The sequence below is a fragment of the Lathyrus oleraceus genome, chromosome 2, assembly GCF_024323335.1.
Source record: "Lathyrus oleraceus cultivar Zhongwan6 chromosome 2, CAAS_Psat_ZW6_1.0, whole genome shotgun sequence".
NCBI lineage: Eukaryota > Viridiplantae > Streptophyta > Magnoliopsida > Fabales > Fabaceae > Lathyrus > Lathyrus oleraceus.
In genome coordinates this window covers 79,486,194-79,498,150 of record NC_066580.1, presented here as the reverse complement: position 1 = coordinate 79,498,150, position 11,957 = coordinate 79,486,194, and the positions used below count along the sequence as shown (strand labels likewise).

The 11,957-nt window shown below is 33.5% G+C and overlaps 1 protein-coding gene across 1 annotated transcript; it reads left to right on the top strand.

Moving 5' to 3' along the window:
- Positions 1-8,588: 8,588 nt before the first annotated feature.
- On the top strand, positions 8,589-9,452 carry LOC127118222 (17.5 kDa class I heat shock protein). The gene has a single exon (XM_051048378.1). It carries the CDS (start codon positions 8,802-8,804, stop codon positions 9,273-9,275), a length of 474 nt encoding a protein of 157 aa, XP_050904335.1. The 5' UTR covers positions 8,589-8,801; the 3' UTR covers positions 9,276-9,452.
- The last annotated feature ends 2,505 nt before the right edge of the window (positions 9,453-11,957 follow it).

The following is an 11,957-nucleotide window of genomic DNA, read 5'->3' as shown; positions in this document are numbered from 1 at the left end:
TTACTTAATTGTGTGTAGTTGAGACGTGTATGGACTCAGCTATTACAATAATGTTGGTTGTGAGTGTCTTGTTTTCTTCTCTTTAGTCTGCATGCTGAGTGTTCTTTTATTCTAAGAAAGTTTCTTTTCATTAAGCTATATCTATGTATAAATATGATTCCATTTTAGTGGGATACATATTTTCATTAAGCTATATCTATGTTTTAATACAAAGTCTATTCATAGGAATAGAATGATAATGAAATTTGCATTAATTTTAAAGGTTAAGATTCTATTTAGTAAAACTAGTTAGGAATGTTAGTTGATAAATTAATTTTAATATTTGATAATAAATATAAAATAATATAAGGATTATTTTGACGCTTTCTTCAATTTAGAATTTTGTTCTTTTGTTAGGGTTCAGGGTAGATATGCTGATCGATAGGCCTCCTACGACGACATGTTTCTTAGCCTTCTTGATTTATGCTCCTTCATCTTAGGTGTGTTATTGTGCAGATGAGCTTGACATCATCTTTATTTGTTATCACAAATAAAATTGAGCAAGACGATGATCATTTAAATTGTATTTCTATCAAGGTTAAGGAATTCAAAGACCTTTTCGCAACTATTGGTGAAAAAAAAGCTTTTGTTGATAAAGCTCCTCAAATGGCATTTATATCCTATAAAAATATAGTGATAGGTGAGTCCTTAAGAAATTTGGGACCTTCGAGAGATGCTTAAATGGACATGCAAGACATTAGGGTAGAAAAAAGTGGATTGGTGGATACGAATGTCCGAAGTTCATCCTATCGGAATTGGAAGAAAGGCGCATAGCCAAGCCTTGGGAGCAAAGTGTCATTATAAAGATGCTCGACAGAAGCATTGGATATAAGACGATTGAAAATCGTTTGCAAGTCATGTGGGCCAAACAGGGGGTTATGAACACCGATCTCGCACTTCTTGGAGGATCTTGACTGATTTATGACTATTATCTCACGGTGCGTGAGTCGAGCCCAAATTTTTAGTCCTCCAAAGACTCTGTTAACCAGCTTGTAGTGTGGGTGTGAATATTGGGTCTTCCTATAGAGTACTACGACCAAGGATGTTAATTTTTATTGGCAATAGAATCGAAAAGGCTATTAAAGTGGACAAGAATACCTTATCTATAGAAAGGGGGAAGTATGTGCGTCTTTGTATTCAAGTGGACCTTACTAAACCCTTGTTAGCAATGTTCGAACAGAGTTGCCACCGAACTTTATTTATTCCGATGAAGGAATAGGAAAATATCGATAAAACCTTTAAAAATAGAATGATGATCGTCGCAATCATATTCGGGTTCGGGAGTCAATTACGCAAGAGGAAGGTATTAACACCCCTCACGTCCGTTGTACTCAACGAGAACCTTTTAGTTAAACTTGTGATTTGAATGTCAATTAATGTTATTTGTTTTCTTCGAGTGAATATAATATTGAGAAGAGAAATGAAATACGAACCTTAAAGGGGGAAAATGGAGTTTTTTATTAGTGTTTTCGTCAAGATCTCGCAATCTCGTGCCTATGTATCCTTATAGTGCAATAAGGAAATCAGAGCATTCGTAGTTCGGGGAATTACGATTTGTTGATGTCTTTTAATGAACAACTATTTAGATCGCATGCTAAAGGCTAAACATTGACTTGTTTACTCTCGACGGAGGCTTAAACACTAGTTTGTTATGCGCGTTAGAAAGGATTGAATAATGTTCTTTCTAAAAAAAAGTTAGGTTGTTGGCCACACGGGGCGAGAAATTAAGTTTAGTGTATTTGGTACTTTGTAGAAATGATAAAAAATTGAACAATATGACACCCACCAATCGTTCAATTAATCGAGGAATAATAAGGTGAAAGCCTCCTATTCCTTTTTCGTTCAAATTATTATTGAAAGTTGTTTACGGAAATCGAATATGCGCGGTAGTGAGACAAGCGTCTCCCATTTGCTTATTCAAGGAATAATGAGGTGTGCAACACCTATTCATTTATGCAAGTTTATTTTAAGTGTTTTAATCAGAAGACGAAAAGTTGAGCAATATGGTGAGCGTCAATCATTCAAATATTCTAAAGATAGTGAAGCGAACGTCTCCCATTCTCTTTTACATCTGAGTTTAAATTATAAAAGAAAGGTTTTAGAAGTTATATTATTTGGAAAATGATTTGAATTTACGTCTATAGAATTAACCGAGTAGGAAAATAACACTTGGCTTTGAACCAGAGTTTTTATTTATGAATGGGATTTAAAGAGTTTAGTTTGGAAATGATGTGAAGATGATTATGAAATTGTGATAGTGGAGATGGTTGGTTTGAAAATGATTATCGAGACAATGACGAAATAAATCAGAAATAAATCGATTAATTTCTAATTAACAAAATTCATTAATTAAAATTCGATTAAATCACTTATTTAATACAATCAAACATAATTATCAAAATTATTTTATTTAATTCAAATATTCAAGATAATTAAAATTAGTTATGAAAATTAAGTAATTTAAATAAATCTCGATTAATTAATTAATTTAATTAAAAATGGTTGAAGTAAGTAAGTCACAATGTGCTTAAAAATCGGTTTGTACGTAATGACAACACGGGTATGTCATATGCAAGATCACAACGCGGTGAAAATGTTCTATTGATGTATTGAAATTTTAGTAGTATAGCGACATGAAATTGTTGAATCCACGTATTAAAAATCCAAAGTCCGATTCAAAAAACAATGAAATTTAAGATCAACAATTCATCATTTACTTCTATGATTTTGTGGCAATATTACATGATCATTAAGATTTATCATAATCGAAATAAAAACCACTAACACATATCACTCTCATCATAAGGGGGAAAATGTCGAGGGGTGTCAATAACAAGGACCAAACGGGCCTAATTCAGATGTCATGATTTTTAGCCCAAGAAATAAATAAAATTCACCTAGCAATAATAACGAAAGTTTATTAGCTGAAATGGAGAATAATAAGACCAGTAAAAAAGGCAAAGTAATAGAAGGTTTTTTCTTAAGGAAGAATGCACGCATGAGAACCCCAAATGTAAGTCAACCTTTAGCAAGAGGGAAAAAAACGTGTCCCAATCATGAACCGAAGGCACTGTTTATCTCCTTCTCAAAAATGCAATGCAACTTCAAATGTCCAACAACAACACACATATATTTTATTGTTACAAAACTTCACCGAAACGAATTGAACATGATACAAACAAGCATTACAAACAAGCACAGTCGGTAAAAAAACTCAAATGAATCGCGACTAGATGATGTATGCGCTTAAAACGTATAGAAGAGTGAAACTAAGTTCGAAATCCCGACAACATTACACAATGAAATAGAATATGCTCAAAGACTATCGAATCGTAGCCGCATTTTACCCAACAACAAATACAACCACAACCTAGTGTATTCAATACAACAAAGCAAGCTTGAAACTGAAACTCTTACCAAAAACGCAAATGGCTATCAATTTGAACCTGAGATGTAATGCCACTAATTTCAAATTTTATCTTCCCAGGAATTACTATTGTTTCTCACGCGATAATAGTGAATAGATTCCCAATACACAGGTGGTATCATGTTATCATAATAGGTGATGGTCAGATCCATGGTTTTAAATTGCGGTCCGCAACCGCAATTGCACCCGCAATATTGCGGATGCGGTTGCCTCCGCAATTGCGATGTGATTTTAAAATTACACCTCCGACTATATTACAAACCATGTCAAACAGTTTCAATCATGACTTTTCAAATATTTTCATCAAAAATTGAAATATTAGAATAGTAAAACTCAATTTACTTCATATGTAATCAAAAAACTTAACATTAAGTGTTTTCCAATATTTTATTTCACAACGCAATGGTCGTAATGTGCATTGCAATAAGTGCAATTATCGCAATTGCAACACCCGCAGTTGTACATCCGCAACCCCAATTTAAAACCATGGTCAGATCCACGTTTATGTTGAAATGAGGGACTGGTTGGGAGTGGCTGCATGAAGAAACTACAGTTGCCAGAACTGTCCGCGAGTGAGGTTTGCAAGGTATTGGTGTGTAGGCGGGAACGCGGTTTCAAAAAGGGTGTAAAACGGAAGTTTGAGCAATGGTTCATGGTGGACCAAGGAGTGCATGAACATAAGTGACGGCGTGAAAAAGTTTGACGATTCCGGTGAAGTAAGGTTGTTTTGATGGTAACGGTGAAATGTTGTTGTTGTGAGTTGTGCCATTGAAATACACTCACAATGGCCGACAGATAATGAGTTGATGTTATGGATGTTTACGTAACCAAAGCAATAGTTGCAATAGAATCAAGTCGTAGCAGTAACATGATCATTTTAACATTCATCAAATCTGCATGTCCACGACATTCCCAAAACACGAGACCAAATCTGAACGAGCTCGAATCCAAATCGATACGACACTATGCACCAGAATTGTGTCAACAAAATCCCTGCAACGGAATCACAACAACATGCCTAAATACAAGGGCCAAAATGAAGCAAAAACACTTAAAATCACCAATCTTCAATCTTCATGTAGAAGGCTCCAAACTTTTGCTTTAATCCAAGTAGTCCACATCTGACTCAGAATTACTTGAGTCGCTTGATTCTATTATTTCTGCAACATCAGCTTCTATCTTTCTTATTCTCTTGTGATTCAAATTGGTGATCATTATCTTCTTAGTGACAGATGTCCCCCAGAAAGTTCAACCATGATAATGTTACTCTTGACATTTCCAGACGAAGCGGAACCAACTTCCTTGGTCTTATTTTCCAAAGCCTCAAGAAGTTTTCCAACATCCTTAGGTACATTGATTTCTTTGACTACGAAATTTCCACTTGATTTCTTATATGAATCTATATAATTTTGATTCATTTTGCAGAAATGAGGATTATCTTGAAAGATCAGAGAGGGATCCATTATCTGAGAGCATGATGAAGTAAAATGAAGGTTTTTCTCGCTTGTAATGACAACCCAGTCATAACGCACCTTTGATAGGAGAAGAAGTTACCCTATTTTATGTCCCAAAGTGGTCTTAGAGAAGAGAAGCACATTTTCTATTTCGGCATGACTCCCAAGCATTGATTGCTAATAGGACTCATAGATGCATATACCAATATTACCCCTTGACTTTTCTAATTTAATTGCATCCTAACTTTTGGTTAATATGTTTCCCAACTGTTTGTCAGTGACAATCTTGTTATTCACATATTTCCTAATAAAGTGATGACTAATGAACATGTGCTTTGAAATACTCGTAGACATAGAATAATGTCATAACATTTTGTCCCACATTGTACTCCTTCAACATTTGGTTTATCCATTACAATTTAGTACAACTGATCCTTAGAAGGAATTGTCTATCATTTATAGCAGACATCATAATACCTTGGTCCTCATCATGACCAATGAGATCATAATCTTTATTTTCATTTCCATCATTAATGCCTTTATTGAGTCTTATTTGCTTGAATGATTTGTTGGAATATTCTTTTTATTTTTGGTGGGGTTATTTGGAGTTGGGTAAATTTTATATAATTATCATTATTTTTTGCGGAGTTATTTGGAATTTGGGAAACTACACCAAATAGGGTTGCTAAAAAAAATACACAGACATCAGCAAAATTCTATTACATCACAGATTCAACAAAAATTATATCCATATCAAACAAATATGTTTGTGCATCAACAAAACCATGTACGGTGACCATAAGGGATTTATCCTAAGTCCTAATTGGTCACCTACAGTAACACAAGGAAACTAAACTATTTATCGATCAATGCCAATAAGGTTTTACCTAAACCTTATTTGGCCAAATACATTACACAAAGAAAACAGAGCATAAACCCTGGCATTGATGTGAGGTTAAAGATCCCTCACTACCATGGTTGTTTATTATCATCCATCAGTAAAGAAATCCCCCTTACCCTGAAATTGAAGCTTTTTCTTTTACTAGGATCGGTTCCCAAATACTTGTTCAAATCTCAATTTCTAGGTCAGCCGCTCCCAACTTTTTAATTTTCTTTTTACGTAACACCTAGTTTGTCTCCCTCTTTTGTAATATATAATAGCATAATTTTATTGCAAATCTCAATGTAGCTTACACCTTCACACTCACACCCCTAAATATATGAGATGCTCATATTTTATTTCAAAAATTCTATTAGCAAAAGTTATTTTTTTGTAACAGGTTGGTCCCTTAAATTTTTTTATTGTAACAATTTGATGGTTTAAGTTATCAAACATGTGCATGGTTACCTTTTTATACAGAGTGGATGTGTTAATTGTGGATGCAATTATTTTGAGTGGTATAAAAATGATGAAGTACAATCCAAAATACAACAATCACACATTTTTAAATGTTCAAAATGTGAAAAAAAAATGATGTAGAAATCACACTAAAGGACCAAGTTGTTACAAAAAAAAAACTTAAAGGACCAGCATGTTATAAAAAAATAACTTAAAGAATCTCAAATTTTCCTAAAATATCACACTTTATTTTATTTAAATAAAATTTTCAATTAAATAAATATTTAATAAAAATCATAAAAAATATGAATCATTTCTAATAATTCTATTTTATTCATTTATTGCTAAAAAATCAAAATTATTTAATTATCTCTAATAATTTAAATAAATCCTATTTTATTTCTCCGTTCTCAAATCAAATATTTCCAGTAACTATCAAATTACTAAAATACCCTTAAATCTTCCCAAAACATCAAAATAACACAAATAAATACTCCAATAATTAAATATAATATACTTTAAAAATCGTGGTGTTACACCCATAACAACAAAAATCAGAAACGTGAATGTCACCATTGGAGCCCCATCAAAGCTCCGATTATGATCCTTCAATCACTCGAATCGAACAGAAAATATCATATACACATCATACCCTTATTAATACATCATATATTCACTGATTAACATCCAAAATTATCAATTAGTCATGAATCTAAGGTTATGTTCATGAGACCAAAGCATATCAATGACAACAATAGCATTCAAATTTCATATCAATACAATATGCATAATTTCCAACAATACACATGGCACAAAATTACACATTGATTGCAACAATTATCATATAACAATCATACATTTTCAGCAAAATTCACAAACATCATCAAAGGTGAAAAGGGATTAAAAACCTAGAGAAAGGTGAAGATCCCTCTCTATCCTTCAAGCAATTGACACCTATATTCAAGTAATCCTCCATAACTTAACTTCTAGCAAGAGAAATCTTTAGTTATGGTTTCTCCCTCTCTTTAAAATCCTTGTTTTATCTCTTCTCGCAATTTACTCTTTCTCCTAATTTCCTCCCATTTCACGTAGTGATAGTTCAAAGGCTCCACTAGTCTTTCGTATTAGTACCTCATTCCATATTTTTAATTATTTGACTTTGACCTTAACTTATCTTTATTTCTCACCAATCTACCCCATATTTTGATTATTCCTAGTTTTCACTCAAATCTCACGAATTCTCTATTTTCTTATTATTTTAATCATTTAAAATTTACTAAAATTCTATATAATTTTTACCACTCTCCATAAATCCCACAAAATATCCAAGCACACCAATGATTAAATAAAATTAATTTTAACTCAATTAAAAACAAAATTACGAAAATCAGGATTGTTACATCAAGCCATTCGGGTTACATGCTAATTTGGATCTGATGATGTTTGCTTCTAACAAAAAGATATAAATAATAATTATGTGTATTGTTGGAACATGTTAATATTATAATAGGGAGATGAATTTGAAAAGCCTCGTGAAACCCTCTCAGACTTTCAATCCTCACCAAACCCTCTCAGACTTTCAATCCTCACCAAAGCCTCGTTCAATTTTATTTTCACAATCGCTACATCTGATTAGAAAATTTTCTCGATTCATGACCTATAATGCACGGATTAACCAGACCAAGAATCAATTTATTGCTCTGATAACTAAAATCAACATGATTGATGAATCTGATGGTTGATGGATAAACATTGCCTCCTCTCGTCATGTCTATTATGATTCCCTATTTTTAAAACTAGAATTTTGATTAAATTATTTTAGATTTATTTACGAATTTTAGTCTTTTATCTCATTTGAGTGTTGTTTTTATGACGTGACTGACAACCATATTAATGATGTGTCATGACGAAGTCACGCTAAGACAACTCAGTTAATAACTATATATGAATATCGAATACAGAGGTGCGGGTTCAACCTCACGCACATCTCACTTGATCATCTTTAATAATATGGAGTACAATCACTAACTTAACAAAAAAAAATAACAAAAGATAAATTCCACATAGTTTATATTTAATTTTTATTCTAATAACATATAAAATATTATATTTAAAAAACAATTATAAAATAAATTAAATTACAATGAATATTTTGAATTATTTATAATAATTATTAAAAATATTTTAAAAGTTATAATATTTTTTTAAAATAGAAAACAATTAAATAAAATCAACTAGTATAATCAAGTAATAAAAAAGTGAAGAAAAAAAAACCAAAATTTCCAATGTTCGAGAAAAGTCTTCATAATTCCAATCTCGCTGGCATGTCACTTTGATTAACAGTCTGCAGAACACTCTAAAACTTTCTATTCTTTTCTTCAAAATATGGCACTTGCTTGATCTTTCACGAAACGTCACGAACATCCTCCACATTTATATATATTCACACACATTCCATACTTGTCATCACCGAAAGAAAAATAATCAACCAACAAGCAAAAACACTCTCACTCTTTTCATTACTATTTTCTGAAATTTCAGTATGTCGATAATTCCAAGTGTGTTCGGTACAGGAAGAAGAACTAACGTATTCGATCCATTTTCTCTAGACTTATGGGACCCATTTCAGAACTTCCAACTAGCAAGATCCGCCACCGGAACCACCAACGAGACGGCAGCTTTTGCCAACGCTCACATTGACTGGAAGGAAACACCGGAGGCTCACGTGTTCAAGGCCGATCTTCCTGGAGTGAAGAAGGAAGAAGTGAAAGTTGAAATAGAAGAAGATCGTGTGCTCAAGATAAGCGGAGAGAGGAAAACTGAAAAGGAAGACAAGAACGACACCTGGCATCGTGTTGAACGTAGTCAGGGGAGTTTCCTCCGCCGTTTCAGGTTGCCGGAAAATGCTAAAGTTGATCAGGTGAAGGCTGCTATGGAAAACGGTGTTCTTACTGTTACTGTTCCTAAAGAGGAGATTAAGAAGCCCGAAGCTAAGCCCATTCAGATCACCGGCTAATTTGAACCTGATGATGTTTACTTCTATCGAAATAATATAAATAATAATTGTGTGTAGTTGAGACATGTATGGACTCAGCTATTACAATAATGTTGGTTGTGAGTGTCTTGTTTTCTTCTCTTTAGTGTGTATGCTGAGTGTTCTTTTATTATAAGAAAGTTTCTTTTCATTAAGCTATATCTATTCTATGTATAAATATGAGTCCATTTTAGTGGGATACATATTTTCATTAAGCTATATCTATGTTTTAATACAAAGTCTATTCATAGGAATAAAATGATAATGAAATTAAGCAGGCATCATATTTTTTTTATTGAGTGTAGGACGATTAATACAATATGGGACACTGAGAGACTTAAGGACGTTGAAGCAACTTAAGACCAACACCTTGGCATGTGAGTTACAGCACCGTAAAGCACAATGATAAAAATAAAAATAAAATGAGAAGAAAAATATTTGCATCAATTTTTAAGGTTAAGATTCTATTGACTAAAATGAAAATTAGTAAGTAATTTATAACTTCTGGCTGATAGCCAATAACTTATGAGAATTAATTTTAATGTAAGATTATCTCGGCATCGTGATGGCTTCTTGTAGATTGTTATGCCACGATTTGAATTCTTTTGTGGGATTTCCTCTTATTTTTGTTTAAATTCCTAACTCTAGGGTCAGGGACTTGACCGATAGGGCTTCTACGGAGCCATAATATGTTTCTTGGCTTTCTTGTTTGATTACGATTCATGCTCCTTCATTTTAGGTGTGTCGTTGTGCTAATGAGTTTGACGTCAACTGAGCAAAATGATTATCATTTAAATTGTATTTCCATCGGGGTTAAGAAATTCAAAGACCTTTTCCCAACTACCGGTTTGTTGATAAAGCTTTTCAAATGGTATCTATATCATATAAAAATAAGTAATAGGTTAGTCCTCGAGAAATTTGGCATCTTCGAGAGATGTTGAAATGGACTTGCAACATTTTGGTGATGGTTCACAAGACATCAGGGTCGAAGAAAAGTGGATTGGTGGATACGAATGTTTGAAATTCATCCTATCAGAATTGGAAGAAAGGCGTATAGCCAAGTCTTGAGAGCAATCTGTCATTATAAAGATGTCCGAGAGATGGTTCACAAGACATCGGGGTAGAAGAAAATTGGATTGGTGGATACGAATGTTTGAAATTCATCCTATCAGAATTGGAAGAACCAAGACATCGGGGTAGAATAAAATTGGATTGGTGGATACGAATGTTTGAAATTCATCCTATCAGAATTGGAAGAAAGGCGCATAGCCAAGTTTTGGGAGCAAATTGTCATTATAAAGATGCTCGAGAGAAGCATTGGATACAAGGCGATTGAAAATCGTTTGCAAGTCATGTGGGTCAAATAGGGGGTTATGAACAACGATCTCGCACTTCTTGAAGGACCTTGACTGATTTATAATCATTATCTCACGATGCGTGAGTGAAGTCCAAGGTTTTAGTCCTCTAAAGACTCTGTTAACCAACTTGCAGTGTGGGTGCGAATATTGGACCTTCCTATAGAGTACGACCAAAAAGTGTTAATTTTTATTGGCAATAGAATCGGAAAAGCTATTAAAATGGACAAGAATACCTTATCTATAGAAAGGGGGAAGTATGTGCGTCTTTGTATTCAAGTGGACCTTACGAAACCCTTGCTGGAAATGTTCGCCATCAAGGGAAGACACTTCAAGGTTGAATACTGTCGCATCTTGAAAAATACGATCCCTCGCGATGGTCGCAGAAAAAATGATTTGAACAGAGTCGTCACCGAATTTAATTTATACCGATGAAGGAATAGGAAAATATTGATAAAACCTTTAAAAATAGAATGATGGTCGTTGCAACAATATTTGAATTCGGGAGTCGATTACGCAAGAAGAAGGTATTATCACCCCTCACGTCCGTTGTACTCAACGAGAACCTTTTAGTTAAACTTGCGATTTGAATGTTAGTTAAGGTTATTTGTTTTCTTCAAGTGAATATAAGATTGAGAATAGAAATGAAATGAGAACCTCAAAAGGGGGGAAAGTGAGGTTTTTTATTAGTGTGCTCTTCAAGATATCGCAATCTCGTACCTACGTATTCTTATAGTGCAATAAGGAAATCAGAGTATTCGTAGTTTGGAAAACTACGGTTTGTTGGTGTGTTTTAATGAACAAATGTTTAGATCGCATTCTAAAGGATAAACATTGATTTGTCTACTCTTGGTGGAGGCTTAAACACTAGTTTGTTTCGTGCGTTAGAAAGGATTGAACAATGTTCTTTCTGAAAAGAGTTAGGTTGTTGGTCGCACGGGGGCGGAAAATTAAGGATATTTTGTATTTTGAAGGAATGACAAAAAATTGAGCAATATGACATACACCAATCGTTCAATTAATCGATGAATAATAAGGTGAACGCCTCCTATTCCGTTTTTATTCAAATTATTATTTAAAGTTGTTTACGTAAATCGAATATGCGCGGTAGTGAGGCGAGTACCTTCCACTTGCTTATTCAAGGAATAATGAGGCGTACGCCATTTTTCCTTTATCCAAGTTTATTCAAAGTGTTTTAATCGGAAGACGAAAATTTGAGCAATAGGGCGAGCGTCAATCATTCAAATAATCGAGAGATAACGAAGTGAACACATCCCATTCTCTTTTTCATTCGAGTTTTAAATTATAA

What these genes read in the sequence shown, in the direction of transcription:
- LOC127118222 (XM_051048378.1), top strand. Translation starts at nt 8,802, where the DNA reads ATGTCGATAATTCCAAGTGTGTTCGGTACAGGAAGAAGAACTAACGTA.